At 44.2% G+C, this 18,569-nt stretch overlaps 2 protein-coding genes across 5 annotated transcripts in view; one reads left to right on the forward strand and one right to left on the reverse strand.

Annotated features, from left to right (window-relative positions):
- The window catches only part of LOC116503304 (zinc-binding protein A33-like), a 902,198-nt gene that overhangs the window by 413,902 nt on the left and 469,727 nt on the right, over positions 1-18,569 (forward strand). The gene's annotated exons all lie outside the window — the stretch shown is intronic.
- Positions 1-18,569, reverse strand: part of LOC116503298 (mediator of DNA damage checkpoint protein 1-like) — a 41,697-nt gene that overhangs the window by 22,847 nt on the left and 281 nt on the right. For all 4 annotated transcript variants that reach the window (XM_032209617.1, XM_032209615.1, XM_032209616.1 and 1 more), the window contains exons 2-5: positions 18,342-18,469; positions 12,346-12,819; positions 9,241-9,337; positions 9-1,984 (exon numbers count right to left, since the gene is read on the reverse strand). In XM_032209617.1, the coding sequence (XP_032065508.1) occupies positions 9-1,984; positions 9,241-9,337; positions 12,346-12,819; positions 18,342-18,469 (2,675 nt within the window). The remainder of the gene's footprint in view (positions 1-8; positions 1,985-9,240; positions 9,338-12,345; positions 12,820-18,341; positions 18,470-18,569) is intronic.

The following is an 18,569-nucleotide window of genomic DNA, read 5'->3' on the forward strand; positions in this document are numbered from 1 at the left end:
CTCCTTACCATCGGTGTTGCTCTCATCTGCTGAATAGGATTCCTCTCTCTCGGCATCTGTGTCTTCGTTGTCTTCACGAGGTTTGAAGGCTCCTCCTATACCCACTGCGGAGGAAGCCAACGGCTCTCCTTCCACCTGGGATCTCCCTGGGATTATTATCTGGAAGCTTTTCACTTCTAGGGGTTTTCTTAGTAAAAATGGAGCAACGTCTTTCGTGTCTGTATCGCTGTCCTGAGCCCTCGATTTATCATGACCCACAGATGTCACTTCCTCATTAATATCACTGTCCTTGTCTTGGTCGGGTGGTTTTTCTCGAGATCCAACATCTGAATCCCCCAAACAGCTCACTCTACTTCCTTTGCTGGACTCTGCACCAGAGACTGGAGGGCGCTTCTTTGATTCCACATCTGGATTACCTGCCTCCTCTTCCTCATCTGTATCACTACCTAGAAAGAGCATGGGGAGGTTGGGTTGCATAGGGTTCGGCGAGGGCTCCTTCTTGTCAAAGTCCCTAGGAGATTTGTCACTATCTTCATAACTCATCTCGAGTTCAACCTCAGAATTTTTTGTCACCCCAACCACATCACCGTGTCTCTCGCTGACACTATGACCGCCTGACTCAATCTTCTTGAGGGAAACCTCTTCCATGTCTGTGCTGCTCTCCTTACCACTTGAAGAACAGGTCCTCTGAGCACAAGTATCTTCTGAATTCTCCAGCTGGGGTTTAATTGTTTCTTCCTTGGTATCAGCACCATTACTTTGCCCACCAACTCCACAGTTCTTGATCCTACCTGGAGTCTTTCCCTTCACAGATGAGTCTTCCACATCTGTGTCAACATCTTCACCGTCACTGTGTCCACCAACTACACGGTTCTTGGTCCTACCTGGAGTCTTTCCCTTGGCAGATGAGTCTTCCACATCTCTGTCAACATCTTCACCGTCACTGTGTCCACCAACTACACAGTTCTTGGTCCTATTTGGAGTCCTTCCCTTGACAGATGAGTCTTCCACATCTGTGTCAACATCTTCACCGTCACTGTGTCCACCAACTACACGGTTCTTGGTCCTACTTGGAGTTTTCCCCTTGGCAGATGAGTCTTCCACATCTGTGTCAACATCTTCACCGTCACTGTGTCCACTGACTACATGGTTCTTGGTCCTACTTGGAGTTTTTCCCTTGGCAGATGAGTCTTCCACATCTGTGTCAACATCTTCACTATCACTGTGTCCACCAACTCCATTGTTCTTGGTCCTACCTGGAGTCTCTCCCTTGACAGATGAGTCTTCCGCATCAGTGTCAACATCTTTATGGACAGTGGGAGGCAGGGTATTCACACCACTTTCTGGATTATCCAAATCTTCCTCCACATCTGTATTATCATCATCCTTTCTCCCGCCAAGTTGGGCGTTATCTTCATTGTCTTCCAACTGTTTGAAGGCACCTTCTTTTGGGGGAACAGGCTCATGTTTTCCTGGACAAACAACACTTGGGTTCTCCACTTCTGCTTCCGCATTGGTGTCGTCCTCTTCTTTTTCCATAGAAGCAGAGGGGAGCTTTAATCTGGAGACAGCTGGGCTTTCTACGCTCTCCTCCGCATCTGTATCACTGCCCAGCTCCATTGGGGTTTGGGGACAATGGACAGCTGGAGCCACCAGTGAAGACTCATTCAGATCAGTGTCAGGGTCCAATTCTGGGGCCCTGTCCCTTTTTTCCGGGTCCAACGATGCTGGCACTTCAGAGATGCGATTCATTTGGTTTTCATCCTCTACATCTGTATCGCTGTCCAAATGAAAGCCTTCCACCAGGCCATGTTCTGCAGAAGCTGCCTCCTCTTCATCTATGGGCTCTCCACAGTCTTCTCTGTTGGAGGAAGGACTACCACCATCCTCTACGGGGCTCCGTTCGGCCTCCTGGCTCTCAAAGGAAAGGCGCAGAGCAGGGCAGGGTGAGCCACCAACGGGAGGGTCTCCATTTTCATCATCACTTGAGAAAAAAACAGAAAGCAGAACAATTTAAGCTCACGGCAATTAACTGGAGTTGTCTACACTGCTATCTGGAACTATTCTCCTAATTAGAAAAATACAGGTAGTCCTCAACTTATAACAATACTTATATACTGCTTCACAGTGCATATTCACCCAACAATTTTGGTCCTCATTTTACCCACCTCGGAAGGATGGAAGGCTGAGTCGACCTTGAGCCAGTCAGGATCAAACTGCTGGCAATGAGCAGAGTCAGCCTGCAATACTACATTCTAACCACTACACCATCACGGCTCTTATAACTACAACTGGAACCAGAAAAATGTATTGATAAGCAGCATTGGGATAATGAAATGAGGTATGACATGACCACTCTCAATTTTATGACTTTTGTTGCAGTCGTGAAGATAATCATCACCATCCTTAAGTAAACCCGACTCTCCCATTGACTGGAACGGTCACAAATCACAATCAATGACCACAGGGAGCTGCAATTGTCATAAGTGTGAGCCAGTCGGCAAGCACCCAAATAAATGATCAAGTGAGCGTGGGGGCGCTGCAACACTCATAACTTTGAGGATGGGTTGTACGTCAGTAACTTTTTTTTTCAGTAACTTCAAACTGGTTTTAAATGAACGGTCATAAGTCAAGGACAACCTGTATTAATTGAGCTCTACTTCCAATCTGGTATCCATTTGGTGGGGTAGATTACAATACCTGGTATCCCATATTTTAAACCATGGGTTGTCAACCTGGTCCCTACCGCCCACTAGTGGGCGTTTTGGGATTTCAGGTGGGCGGTAGGGACTTCGGAGGTTAAAACCTCCTTTTCGGAGGTTAAAACCTCCTTTTGAGTGAGTGCACACATCAATAAACCAATGTGCGCGTGCACACAAACAAGCAAACACGTGGGAAGAGGAAGGGGAGGAGTGGAAACTGATAGCAGGGACAGGCAGATAAGTTTTGTTATCTTATAAAATAAAGCGGAGGAGAGCAGTTGCAAAATAGGAGAAAGAAAAGTTATAGGCAGGAGAGAATTGTTGTTGGCTAATAATAAGTGGGCTAACTAGCTCAGCCTTACTTTTGTACATTGCCCTAAGGAAGGTAAAAAAAAGGAGATAAAAAGGAAAAGATAAAAAAAAATTAACAAAAAAAGGAAGAAAAATAGAGAAAAGGGGATAAAATAAAGGAGGAGAGTAAGCAGTGTTTAGTCTGGCTCATAAATTAAGTTTTGTTATCTTATAAAATAAAAGAAAGAAATAAGTAAAGAAAGAAGAAGGAGAAAATAAAAAAAGGAAAAAAGAGATCCTTGATATAGTGAAATACTATAAGAAAGGTAAAGAAGAAGAAGGCAGGAAAAGGAATTTTGTTTTGATGGTGACACTTAATAAAAATTGGCACCTAATACAGCATTGTTTTTGGTGTTTGTAATAAAAGGGAAAAGAGGAGGGGAAAAAGCACTGCGTGGAGTGCAGATCAAAACGTAAGAGTAAAAGTAGTTATTAAATTGTGAAACAAATTTAGAACCCATGTCTGAAAAAAAAGAAATATGCTCATGTTCCGCACTTGCGCAAAAACTGGTGGGCGGTAAGGAAATTTTTCCATCAAGAAAGACCATTAGTGGGCGGTAAGTAGAAAAAGGTTGACTACCACTGTTTTAAACAGTTGAACAAACATCCAAAATAGTTTTGATATTATTTTTAAAGAGTGTCTGATTTGTTTTTAGTAGGGACTAAGATATCAAGATCTCCATCCTGCTGATGATTGAAAGGCAGATGCTTTTTTAAAGATACCACTTGTTCCCTGCACAGACTATAAATATTTTATATATTTGATGTGAAATGCTTTTGGAGGCATTTTATACAACACTCAACTATTGTCCCAAAGGTGCTTTTTTTCCAAGAGGCAACTGGACTTTCTGGTTTTTCTTTGAAGACATTTCACCTCATCCAAGGTGTAGTAAAGATTCCTGCTTCTAGGGGGCAGTGCTGATCAACGTCAGGGTTCCAAGTAACACCCCAACGAAAGAAGACTCCGAGGCTTGAAGTTTCTCAAAGTTCCATTTTATTAGAGAGGTCATATTGGCACATCTGGGAAAACCCAAATCTGAAAGTTTCCAGGTTTTCCCCACCCAAGTGAAAGTCCAAGTCCCTGTCCAGCATCCACATATCCAATCAGGTACCGTCCCAACTGGAGATGCCTCCCAGTCACACCATTCCAGGTGCAGGGCAAGATGTCCTTGCCTCTGCGAGAAAGGAATGTTATTTAGATATATATCTTCCCTACTCCATATAATCTCCTTCCTATTTTCCCACAGCATTGAAAATGTGGCAGGCAATGTAAAAGATGGCTTCTAGGCCTAACAATCTGTTTCTTAGTCAAGGGAACCAACTTTGTCTGAGGACACTTACATGGTCATGACACAGGACGCTGTTACCTTCCTACCAAAATGGTGCCTATTTATCTACTCGCACTGCCATGCTTTCGAAGTGCTAGGTGGTCAGGAGAAGGCGGGGCAAGGAGGAGACCTCACCCCATCAGCCATCAGCGCTCTGATTCGGGCTGTCAGCTTTCCAGCTGACAAGCTCGGCATCTTTAATTGCCTTTGATCATCTTTAATTGTCTTTCATCACTGAGCCGTCGCACTCCCCAAATACAATAAAGCAGAATAAGCTTATCTGGCCATGTTTCCTGTCTGGCTACCTGGTCAGCTTGACACCATCTGGATGCACCAAGGATGCTCGCAAGCAGTGTGATTGGAAGGCAGAAGTTCCCATCTGCTGTTGCTACCTAGCAACTACCTTAAAGACCGGCCCCCTCTGGTTCAGGAGGCTGGAAACAGTCATAAATAAGCCATTGATAACTTAATCCTCCTTCAACTTTCCCAATCCTCTTTAAAGGCATCTAAATTGGCTGCAACCATTATCGCAACTCCTACCAGCAAGGCAGGGGTGGGTTTCTCGCCCCGTTCCAACTGGTTCGGTTGGAACGGGGCCGGCGGCGTCCTCGTGCACGCGCACAGTGCACGCATGTGTACTAGCATCTGTGCGATGCTCCAGCTGCTCCTGGAGGATCGCGCAGGCACTATATGCATCCTGCGCATGCGTGGAAGCGCAGAACTCGTCAAAACCAGGTAAGAAGCGCAGGCGGGCGGCTGGGCCCTTCGCCGTTCCCGGAAGTTACTTACTTCCGGGTTCACTGACCAACCAGTTCGCAGGGACCGCCACGAACCGGTTGAAACCCACCACTGCAGCAAGGTCTACAGCAGTGATGGCCAATGATGGCCAACCTTTTTGTCATTGCATGCGAAAAGTGAGTGTGTGACTCCCCCGCTCCCCCCACACGTGCACATGTACCCCTCACGCATATCCGCGTGACTCCCCTGCATAAACGCCTGACCCCCGTGTGCACTCCACTCCCACACATGCATGCACGACCCGCACGTGCCACTGTGCATGCATGCACATCTCCTGCATGCCCCCACCATGCACAGCAGAGACCTGTAAACCAGTGGCCAGCAGGAGGTGCGCACATGCATGTGCAGTAGAGCTGAGCTGGAGAGACAACTTGCATGCCCGCAGAGAGGGCTCTGCATGACACCTGTGCTGTAGGTTCTCCATCACGGGTCTAGAGATAACTCAGCACTATAGATTTCAAATCTTCCTGCATTTAGTTATCCGTTGAATATCATTTAATCATCCATGGTTTTATTGACCTACGAGATACCCAAGACTCACTGAGTGATTATTTATGAGGCATTCCCTTGCCAGATTCTTCAGTGACTGCCTTTCACAATGGCAGAGATTGTAACATACAGGCAGTCCTCGACTTACAACAATTCACAATTAAGTCCCAAATCCCCACTGCTACTGTTATGTGAGTTCTGCCCCATTTGATGAACTTTCTCGCCACAGTTGTTAAGTGAATCACTCCAGTTGTTCACTTAGCAACACAATTGTTAAGTGAATCTGGCTTCCCCATTAACCCAGTCGTGTTTGTGAAAAACTGTCATAAGTCATATTTTTCAGAGCCGTTGTAACTTTGAACGGGTCACTAAATGAGCCATTGTAAGTCGAGGATTACCTGTACTACGCATGAAGTTAAGGAGAAATGCCATGATGTCGAGAAGATAGGAGGTGACGTCGCAATGACACGATGTGCGATCTTGGAGCTCCGAGATCGCGGTCCGTACTTTTGCCGCTGGACAGTCCTTTTGGACCTAAACCGTCCTGAAGAGATGGTGACAGGGAAGAGTATGTCTTGCTGATCTCAGGGACACCGCAAAGTCCCTGATTGATCCAAGAGAATCTCTTCTTGCCGGTGACAGAAGTGCAGCCAAAAGATGCTGAAGTTGGGACAGTTCCGGAACAGGAGCAAAGTGGAAAGAGAAAGTGTGTCCATCTGGTGAGGAAATCTTATTGTTATAAAAGAGACTGCCCCCCCCAAAAAAAAATTAAAGCTAAATTAAATTTGAAAACAGAAGAAAATAAGCAGCGAAATTAAGCTACATTGGACAGTGTGTTATCTTTTTAAAATTTTCTTTTATGGATGGAATTTTTGCAAATATTTCCTATTTTTTAAAGCGAACGGATTAGTTTTTCTTCTTCTACTTCTTTTTTTACCTATGGATTAAAATCTTTTTCTTTATTTTTATAATACTGATTTGGATGGTTTTTTTTTTTCTATTTTGCTTCACTTAAGAATTTTGTTTCTTTTAAGCCTGGAATATAAAGAAGATATAAAAGGAATACAAAGAGGGTTGTACTATCAGAGGGAAAGGAAATAACACTGCCACTTGGAGGCTGGAGGCTTGAGTCCTGGAAACATTGCCCTTTCTTTTTTCACTTTGATCATTTTGACTTTGCACTTCAAGGTTCTTCAGCTTGTTTATAGAGAGTGATAAGAAAAAGAGCATGGGTTGTTTATACAGGTGCTCGTTGGGAGCTTCGTTGACAGCTGGAGAGAAGTGAAAACAAAGCCTTGTTTTGAAAGATTATAAATGAACTTGCGTCAAATCTAATAAAACGTTTTGAATGCTAGAGTGGCAGTGTTTACCAGTTGGAAGAATGGCACAACATCAAAAAGAAAGCTTAACATTGCAAAAGATTATGTTTGAAATTCAAAAATTATTACAAGTAACAGAGAAAATTGAGAAGAGATTGGAAAACAGATTGTAAAACAGTAAAATTTGATGGAAAAATTGAAGATGTTCATCAAATGGAAAAAGTGGAAGTTAGAGTCCTAAAAACTGAAGGAAAAAATGAACAAAGAGACGAGATAATTGTTGATACCAACAGTGAACTGAGCATGGTTGGAAATGGGAAGAGTGGAATGTGGAAAGGGGAGATAGAGGGACAAGAACTCTACCCCAGATTTCAAAGTATAGAAGAAGAAAAAAGAGAAGAATTGATGGATCTAAGGAGAGAAATTTTGTCAGAAGCACTATTGATAACCAAAGATAAGCTGATTAAAGAAGCAGATGGAAGGTTTCGAGATTATATAAGATATGCAACAAGCAACAAGTTGCGAAGAGAAGTCCATACAAATCTTATTAAGGAAACAACCAGAAGACTAATCCCACAAATGCCAAAAGACATAAGACTGCACTATTACTGGAAAGACACAGATTGATATATGAAAGCTTATAATAAAAAAATTAGTCAAATAAATTTTGAGCATTATGTAAAAAATGAAGTGATAATGGATATAGTTAGATAAATAATTGATAATGATAACAATGTATACATATGTATTTGTTTGATAAGAGGAAATATGATATAAATTGCAAATGGTGACTACGAAAGGAAGTTTAGAAATTCTGTTATGTATGAAAGCTTATAATAAAAAATTAAATCAAATTTAGTTAAAAATGATGTATATATATATATGTATTATGTATGTATGTGTATATATATGTATGTACTGGTTTGATAAAAGGAAATTGGATATAAATTGTAAACAGTGATTAAGAAAGGAAGTCTAGAAACTTTGTTATTAAATATAATCATTTTTTTATTTACAACATGTAATATATATGTAATGTCACTGGATGATAATGGAAACAGTTAACGGAATGCCATTATGTGGTTTATGTGGTAAATTTTAGAATGCCATTATGTGGTTTATATGGAAAATTTTGGAATATTTTATATAAAAGGACGTAAAAACAATTATAGTCAAATGAAGGTTGAGGTATGATGATAGTAATATATATATATAAATATATTTTATTTAAAATATATTACTTGATATGAATTATAGGTGGTGACTGTGGAAGGAATGCACAAAAGTTTTTTGTAACCAACTGACACACTTTCTACAATCTGTAATGGAAGATGGTTTTGTGGTGTTTTTTGTGTTTTGTTTGTCTGTGTTTATTCAAAAATAAAAAATTCTTATATATATATATAAAAAGTAGAAATGCCATGATGTATTAACCATGGAGAGATGTGGATTAATCCTTCCCAGATTAATCTAACTCTTCCCACAATAGAGTGAGGCGGTGTTTACAACATGCTAAGTTGTAATGTGTTTTGTCAGGCTTAAATTTAGCCTCTTATTTCACTTTAATTCGTAAGCCTGCATAGTACTAAGGAGAAAAACTCCAGATAGTGAAAACAATTCTGGCTTGCCTCCAAAGGTTGTGGATGCTCCAGCATTAGAGGTTTTTAAGAAGAGACTGGACACCTATTTGTCTAAAAGGTACAAGGTCTCTTGCTTGAGCAGGAGGTTGGACTAGATGACCTCCAAGGTCCCTTCCAACTCCGTTATTCTATGTTCTTTGTTCAAGTGCATTGTGTGAACCAACCAACTGCTATTTAGTCCCTAAATAATGTCTCTCGGACGTGGTGGCTCAGTGGCTAAGACGCTGAGCTTGTCATCAGAAAAGTTGGCAGTTCAAATCCTTAGCACTGCATAATGGCGTGAGCTCCCGTTACTTGTCCCAGCTTCTGTCAACCTAGCAGTTCAAAAGCATGTAAAAATGCAAGTAGAAAAATAGTAACCACCGTTACACCGTTCCGTGTGCCTTCGGCATTGACTCATGCTGGCCACATGACCACGGAGACGTCTTCGGATAGAGCTGGCTCTTTGGCTTTGAAACGGAGATGAGCACCACCTCCTAGAGTCAGGAATGACTAGCACATATGTGTGAGGGGAACCTTTACCTTTACCTATGACTCTTGCCTTTCACTCTTTTTGAAAATGCAAATATATTCTGGGTTTTAACACCAAGGAATTTGCTACATGATGACTTACCTTTCAGGCACCACAGTAGCTGAAAGAGAGGAGACACCAAAGGAAGCCAAACTCGCTTGTCCTTCTCCTGTGCCATTTTTGTTAGAGCAACCAGACTCTGTTGGTAAAGAAGAAAGATGGAAATAAGAAAAAAATATCAGCATTTAAAGCATTTTCTATTATCTTCACTTTAAACGTGTTCAAAGCAGTGACGGTGGGGTGAAAATACAGGAAAATGTTTCACAGGGAAATTTCATGCCACATCAATTGCCTTTCTATACGCATTTCTTAAGTTTATTGGGAAAACACATATTAATTGGTCTAAACAGCATCTTCTCTGGTGAAAAGGTTAATTTAAATCAATATATATGGCTTCCCCCACGGAGTGGTACGGTGGCCTAGAGGTAGAGCTCTCGCCTCACAATCAGGGGCTGTGAGTTCAATCCTAGGTACAGGCAGATATTTCTCTCTCTGGGCACAATGAGAATATATCTGCTGAACAAAACTCTGCATTGGCGATAGGAAGGGCATCCGGCCATTAAACACTCTGCTAGCTCCATTCAGTTGCCCAGATTCCACCCCGCAAAGGTTTTAGGGGTCGTTAAAAGATGATGATGATATGGTTGCCCATCTCTCAAATATAAATCCTAGACTTATGACTGCAACTTGAGCTTGGAAAATACAACCTTAAGTTGTGACAGTTGTAAAGCAGGTCATCATGTGACTGATCCACTAATTTCCCAAATGCTAAATAATCTGACTGACCCAATTTTACAACAGAGTTTTGTAGTAGTCACAAAGCAAACACTGTGGTCATAAAACAAACCCATTATTCACTGTTTTTTTTTTTCTGGAAACAGAAGTAAACACCGATTTTCAGCAATAACCTCATAAATTGCAGTCAAGTGACCATGCAAACATTGCTAATAGCCATAAATGTGGGTTGGTTGCTGAAACACCACCCCCCCCAATGTGGTCATGTGGCTTCGGGAGAGGAGGGGACAACCATTGTAACTTTGGAACCGGGTCGTAAGTACCTTTACAAGAATCTATTGTGACTTCAAACAGTTGCTAAGTGGCTGGTCATAAGTCAAGGACTGCTTGTATGCTTTATATCAGCGATGCCGAACCTTTTTTGGCTCGTGTGCCATGGGGGGGGGGGGAGTGCAGGGGGGGTCGTGCGCAGGCATGCCACACCCATAATGCAATGCACGACCCCGCCCAGTGCGCATGCGTGCATGAGAGGAAACCACCCCCCTTTTTTGCATGCTTTTTTCACCCTCCCCAGGATCCAGAAGCTTTATAGGAGCCTGGGAGAGCGAAAACAGCCCCCCCGCTGTCTCTCCCCCCCCCCGGAGGCCCTCCAGAGGCTTCAGGGACCTTTAGGAGGCTTCCCTGAAGGCTCCGGAGGGCTTAAACTGGCCCTACGAGCAAACCTTTTCCCAAATTTCCGGTTTGCCCGTAGGGCCGTTTTTTTGTGCACCAGAGGCTTCAGGGAAGCTCCTGAAGCCTCCGGAGGGCCTCCGGGGGGGGGGGGAGGCTCTTTTCGCCCTCCCCAGGCTCCTATAATACCTCTGGAGCCTGGGGAGGGCGAAAAATGGCTTTAAAAAAGGATGAGCTCAACGCCTCGCGTGCCCTGACAAATGGCTCTGAGTGCCACCTGTGGCACGTGTGCCATAGGTTTGCCTTCCAGGCTTTATATTTTCATTATTTTATATGTTATCAATCATGAACAGGAATGAAATAGAGAAGACACAAAGTCCAGGACATTCCCTGCCCTCCCAGGAAACCTTTCCAACTCAATTTTCAAATGTAGTTCACAAAGATTAAGAACTTCTTATGTTTTTCCTAAAGGCAGGAATCACAGAATGAACACCTAGACTCTCACAAAGATGATTTATGAGTCAATCGTACATTCAGGGTTTGGGGGGAGGGGGTTTGCTCTCCAAAGAATCAAAGCATATCTTCGCATACAAAGACCTGGTTATTTTAGTTGAGGAATTTAACACAGGTAGTCCTTGACTGACGACCACAATTGAGCCAAAACTTTCTGCTGCTAAGCGAGACAATTAAGTGGCTTTTGCCCATTTTATGAACTTTCTTGCCAGAGTTAAGTACATAACTCTCTGCAGTTGTTAAGTTAGTTGTTAAGTGAATCAGGCTTCCCCATTGACTTTGCTTGTCAGAAGGCCACAAAAGGGTGGATCACATGGACCACACCGCCACCCTGGGACGCTGCAAGTGTCATAAATACGAACCAATTGTCAAGCACCCAAATGTAAATTATGTAACCATGGGGATGCTGCCATGGTCGTAAGTGTGGACCATGGTCACAGGTCACTGTTTTCAGTGCCATTGTAACTTCGACCAGTCATTAGAGTCCTAGTGGACAACCATTTAAATATGAGCCAGCAGTGTGCAGCAGCTGCCAAAAAAGCCCACAATTCTAGGCTGCATAAAAAGAGGGATAGAATCAATATCACGTGAAATGTTAATACCACTTTATAATGCCTTGATAAGGCATACTTGGAATACTGCATTCAGTTTTGTTCACCATGATGTAGAAAATATGTGGCGACTCTAGAAAGAGTGCAGAGAAGAGAACAAAGAGGATTAGGGGACTGGAGGCTAAAACATAGGAGGAACGGTTGCAGGAACTGGGTATGTCTAGTTTAATGAAAAGAAGGACTAGGGGAGACATGATAGCAGTCTTCCAATATCTCAATGGTTGCCACAAAGAAGAGGGAGTCAAGCTATTCTCCAAAGCACCCGAGGGCAGGACAAGATGCAATGGGTGGAAACTTATCAAGGAGGGAATCAACCTAGAACTAAGGAGAAATTTCCTGACAAGTTAGAACAATTAATCAGTGGAACAACTTGCCTCCAGAAGTTGTGAATACCCCAACACTGAAAGTCTTTAAGAAGATGTTGGATAGCCATTTGTCTGGAACAGTAGAGGGTTTCCTGCCTAGGCAGGGGGTTGGACTAGAAGACCTTCAAAGTCCTTTCCAACTCTGCTATTGTATTGTATTGTATTAAACGAAGAGTTGTGAATCAAGGAATACCTGTAATGCAGGTCCTACAGCTGGAAGAGCAAAGACCCCACTCTGAGCAGAGATTCCTTACCATCTTTTGATGCGTGGTGCAGGTAGCTTCCTGTCCCATTGATCACTTCCTCCCCTTCCTCTTCCTTGTCAGAATCCTGGACCAAAACCTGCCCAAAGCCTATTTTCCTGCCTGGCGCAGGCGTTTCCTCAATGACTAGCGCACTGGCCTCCACTCTCCCCTGGGTCGGTGGCACGGCCATGGAGTCATCATGGGAGTCATAATCAGCCTCCGGGACCAGGATGAAGTACTGGCATCCCACGTCCGCAAAGAGCAAGGTGTCCCCATCCTGGAGGCTGTACCGGACCTGTGGGATTAAGTTCATCCGCTGGCGCCGAGTCCGGTTCAAGCTGCCCTGATCATACAAAAGGTGGGGGCCGTGGGAGGAGGGCACCTCGATCACTGCGTGCACTTTGGAAACTGAGTTGGCAGGCAAGCAGACGTGACAGCTTTCCAAGCGGCCAATGGTGTTCTCACCAGGGTAGATCCAGAAATCTAGGAAGAGAAAAGATCATATGGAGAAAATCTTTCTTTACTTCCATGCAGAAGTGTCAAACAAAAAATTCAAGACAACAGCCACAAATATGTGACCAAAGGCCCGCCCCCTTTAAAACTGCATCGCAATGGACATAGACAGCGGGCGGGGCTTTGATTTGGCGGTGGCCACCATCTTGATTTTGTTGATTCTTCTCCATGGCAATATTCCTACTTTCATGGTTGCCGCAGAAACCTAGTTTTACTGAAGCAAATGGTTAAATCAAGCGAATAATTCAGGCAAAATCAATGATATCCAAAAGGGATAGATATAAAAGTCATACATGAGAGGGAGGGTTTGCACACACACACACACACACACACACACACACACACACACACACACTATTTGAATAGGATATTCAAATAGAACAACAAATACATAAATCATGGGAATATAAAGTCATTAAAATTAAAAATACATACACACATGGGAAGAACAAATATCAAAGAATATACACATACACAAACACACATATATTTAATTTTAATGACTTTTTTATATTCTTTGATATTTGTTGTTCTATTTGAATATCTATATCAAATATTATATTCAGTACTATGTGAGTATACCATCCAGACACTTTTGTGGGAGAAGGATGGCTGTATATAAACGTGATTACTGTATTTTCTGGCGTATAAGATGACTTCTTAACTCCAAAAAATTATTTCAAAAATCGGGGGTTGTCTTATACGCTGGGTATAAAAGCCATACCCCCCCCCCAAAAAAAAACAACCCATTAACCGGTGTATAAAAAAATAAAAGAACGATATTGACATTGATTAAAAACGTGTTCATTTGAATGAGATTGTTTGGGGGGGGGGGAAACTGGCCTCCCTTCTCAGCTCGCCATTCATTCCTCCTCCACTCCGTCCCTGCCAAGCACTTAGGGACCCAAGCACTGCCTCCCCGCCTGGCTGGGCTGTCGCGCTGCTGCTAGCAGGCGGAGGAGCCAATGGGCTGGCTGCTGGTGCCGGCTCGGAGCGCTCTGCTGCTGGTGGTCCCTCTCGTGTTTTGCCAACCCCGTCTTCTTTGCGGGGGCCCAGTAGGGAAAATGGGGTGCTCGTGGGCCTGGGGAGGGGCGCAGTAGAACGGGGGCCGCCCATGGAAAGCGTAGGACTTGGATGTTTTCCTCCTCCCACCCAGCTTGGCCCTTTCTCACTCTCTATTGAGGCTCGAAAGGGAACTGGCCAAGGCGACACCAGAGCCTTGGTTGCTTCATGCGGGATTGCGCTGCAGCTCTGTCTGCAGAGCATTTCTGTGTGTGTGTGTGTGTGTGTGTGTGTGTGTGTGTGTGTAGCTCTTGTGCTGAAATTCCAACACAGGCAGACACATGCGTGCGCCCCTGCACAGCCCGCTGCCTTAATCACGTTAATTTAGTAGTCAAGTCTCCTGTGTTGCGTGACGTTGGTGTCTGTGGCGGGGCCTGCTTTCGCATTAAATGTTTGATGACTGAAATAATAGGCAAGGAGAGCTGGGCCAGGGATTAAAAGGGAACAAGCTGAACTTTTTCCTACAGTGGAATTCCATAGGTAATCAAAACAGCCTTTCCTGATCTGCTTTTGGGATCTGCGTGACACAATACAGCTGGAAGATACAGGTTTCCACTTACAACAGTTGGTTTAGTGACATTCAAGCTTACATCCTCACTGGGGGGAAAAATGACTTCTGACCATTCTTTTCAGAGTTACCACCTTTGTAGGTGGTAACCCCCATGGGGTTTGATCCCCATGGTCAGGGGATCAAAATTCAGATGCTTGGCAACTGGTTTAAACTTATGATGGTTGCTGTGTCCCAAGGTCATATGATCAATGTTTGCAAACTTTTGACTCCGGAAAGAGGCGGAGGATTAGGGGAGCGTAAAAAAAAAAATAAGCCAGCACATCGCTTCATATTCTGTTTTTCAGGCATACAGGAGACAGAATCCGGTCTAGTAGCTTGGGAAGCCCTATAATACAGGCAATGCTTGTAACCTTGGCAGTTTGTGGGCCGTTCACTTCTCCTCAAGCGAGGAAACCCTCTGTTTGGTGGGAGCGGGCGTCCCGGCATTTCCTTTGGCTTCCTGCCTTTTTCTTCCGTCAGCTGAGGCGGTGGGAAGAGTTGCTGGGCAGGGAAGATGCTTCTCTCTCCGAAGCGCTGGGAAAAGCCCTCTGGGTACAAAAGGTGGCCCGGGGCTGCCTTTGCTTTCAAAGCAGCGATTCATGTCTCGGATATTCGGCCTGAATTGGACTGAAGCCTGTTTCCCCCCCACACACACACACCTCACCTCCGTCGCCAGAAGAAGCCAACCTGACTCATCTGGGGTCCAGTTTGGGGAAGGGGAGTGTTAGAAGGAAAAACCACCTGGTTCAGTAAGGCGCTGGAAATGAAATAGAGGCTGACTGTCTATTTGGTGTGCCTCAGAAGAGGGCTAGTCTTATACGGCGAGTATAGCCCAAACTCTATATTTTAATAGGAAAAATAGGGGTTCGTCTTATACACCCAGTCGCCTTTTACGCCGGAAAATACAGTAATAAATAAATACATATTCAAATTTTCCCCCATCCCCAATTTAAACTCGGGAAATCTTACCAGGCTTTCATCAAGGCAGGTTTGCTCAATTGCTTAGTTATGAAGTAAAAGAATTTTTAGGAGGAATTCCCATCCTTCCTTGCAACCTCACGAAAGGCCAGCTATGTAGAAATGTGGGTTGGCTTGATCTAAGTCAGGGGTAGTCAACCTTTTTATACCTACCGCCCACTTTTGTATCTCTGTTAGTAGTAAAATTTTCTAACTGCCCACCGGTTCCACAGTAATGGTGATTTATAAAGTAGGGAAGTAACTTTACTTTATAAACTTTATAAAACAGAGTTACAGCAAACCCCTACCACCCACCATGAAAGCTAGAACTCCCACTAGTGGGCGGTAGGGACCAGGTTGACTACTACTGATCTAAGTCAAGATTGCTAAAAGAGAAGCTGGGGAACCAGGAGTTTTAATCTTGATTTGGACATAGAAGCCAGCTGGGTGACTTTGGGCCAGTGACTCTCCTCCCTAGAACCCAGGTGGTTAGGGCAAACCATTTTCAAAAATCTCACCATGAAAAATACAGGCAACTGGTCAGTTTAAAGAAGGAAAATGACCAGCTGTCTCTGCAAGGAATATAAATCCTTCTATTCCCCACCATCCAGTCAGACCTGAAGAAGCTTCTTGGAAGAGAAGCAAAAAACAAGAAAGTCCAGTTGCCTTGTGGGGGAAAAAAAGCACCTTTGGGTTCCTCAAAATGTGATTTATCCACAAAACCACTACTAGACAATTGATGAAAAGGATCTCTGCCATATATGGAAAACAACTCTGAAACTAGTACACTCCCAGGGACCACGATAGCTTATAGACCACAAGAATCTATCTAAAGGATCCCAAACAAACTCAAAAAAGCCAACAGCCCAAGAAAACGAAGTAAGTCTTATTTCTGTGGGGGGAGATAGACAGAAAAACACATCCATGAAAACTGGGAGCCAGAACATATGAAGATTCCTTAGTTTTCAAACATACTAATACATTTTCATCGAGGAAGCTGTCGACATCTTACACCAAGCCAGGTCAAAAATCCCAGAGACTTCTTAGATCAGTGGTTCTCAACCTTCCTAATGCCGCGACCCTTTAATACAGTTCCTCATGTTGTGGTGACCCCCAACCATAAAGTTATTTTCACTGCTACTATGCAACCGTAATTTTGCTACTGTTATGAACCGTAATGTAAATATCTGATAACAAGAAGAAACAAATGAGGTTGAAATGAGGGAACTTTGGTGCTCTCTGAGCTTGGTTGTTTTTTTGCAGACATTTTATTACCCGGAACTAGCAGCGGCCTCAAACAACGTCCCATCATCCCAAAAACAGTCAAGCAAGAAATAATACCCTATCACAGATGGCAGGGCAAGCTTCTATATGCAAACAGCCTACCACTACTCCTCCACACCTTGATGAAGTTATGCAGCCTGGTAATGAAAGATCTGCAGGAAGTGAAGCAAGCATAGAGAATACCAAGAACCCATTATTATCCCAAATAGCAACAAGCAAGCATGTGATATGCTGACATTGTATCATAGCTTACTACAGACCGTGGCTTAGGAAGGGAGCGCAAACTTTACAGCAGTGATGGCTAACCTTTCGGTTGTCGCATGCTAAAAGTATGCATGCGCATCTACAAGGCAGCGTGTGTGCGAAATCCCCACCATGCTCCCCCTGGGCATGTGTGCACAACACACACACCCGATCCCATTTTGGGCCTATTAGGCCTCCCTGCAGCCTCCTGGGAGCAAAAACGGGCCGCGGGGTGTGTGGTGTGGCCCCCTGCGCTCCCCCTGCCTCCTGTGCATGCACGTGGGAACCCCCCCTCCGCTCCCTCGCATGCACCCCACACCCCATGCATGCACGTCAGAGACCCAAAAATCAGCTGGCCAGCGGGAGGCACACGCACATGCGCAGTGGAGCTGACCTGGGTGATGGTTTGTATGCCCACAGAGAGGGCTCTGCGTGCCACACGTGCCAGATTCGTCATCATGCCTCTACAGCAAAATGCACTTTCATATCAGTAAATATGAATCCGGAGTGATCAATCAGAATAGAGTTGGAAGGGAACTTGGAGGTCATCCAGCCCAACCCCCCTACTCAAGCAGGAGGCCCTATACCATTTCAGACAAGTGTCCAGTCTTTTCTTAAAAACCTCCAGTGTTGAAGCACCCACAACTTCTGAAGGCAAACAGTTCAACCGGTTAATTGCCCTCACTGTTAGGAAACTTCTCCTTAATTCCAGGTTGCTTCTCTCCTTGATTAGTTTCCATCCAGTGTTTCTCGTCTTGCCTTTTGGAGTGGCTTTGGAGCAGGAGTCACCAATGTTTCAGACCTCAGGGACCATTACATTCATAATTTTAAATCCCACGGACCACTAATATGAATTTTTAACAAAGATAAATAGCATTTAGTTAAAGGTTCCCTTCGTACATATATGCTAGCTGTTCCCGACTCTAGGGGGCAGTGCTCATCTCTATTTCAAAGGCAAAGAGACAGCGCTATCTGAAGACGTCTCCGTGGTCATGTGGCCAGCATGACTAAAAGCCAAAGGCGCACGGAACACTGTTACCTTCCCACCAAAGATATTTCCTATTTTTCTACTTGCAATTTTTACGTGCTTTCGAACTGCTAGATTGGCAGAAGCTGGGACAAGTAATGGGAGTTCACTCCGTTACGTGGCACTAGGGGTTTGAACCAATGAACTGCCAACCTTCCGGATCAACAAGCTCAGCATCTTAGCCACTGAGCCACCGCGTCCCCAAAAATAGTATTTAGTGCAATATAAAGAAGGCAAATAATTTTCCCGCAGACCACCAGTTGGTGACCACTGCTTTGGAGAACCTGGGACTTGTAGTTCCACAAACCTGGAAGCCAGCAGTCACTTGTAGCTCTAAGGAGAAGCAGAGGCAGTTCCAGAAGCGCTTACCTTTCTCAGGGCCATACTTGCTGCTCAGCAGATGCAGGCGTCCCACTGGGTTAGGGGTCTCCCTTGCAGCATCAGACCCATCCGTGGAGTCGCCTTCTCCATCCCACAGCAACTGAGTTTGTTCCATCCTGCAATTGAAAAAAAAAAGGACTTTATTCTCTCCTGCAGAGGGGAAACCTTCCCCGCTCCGCTTTATTGCATCCGAATCGTCGTTTTCCCTTCCTTGCA

The sequence above is a fragment of the Thamnophis elegans genome, chromosome 2 (assembly GCF_009769535.1).
Source record: "Thamnophis elegans isolate rThaEle1 chromosome 2, rThaEle1.pri, whole genome shotgun sequence".
NCBI classification, from domain to species: Eukaryota; Metazoa; Chordata; class Lepidosauria; order Squamata; family Colubridae; genus Thamnophis; species Thamnophis elegans.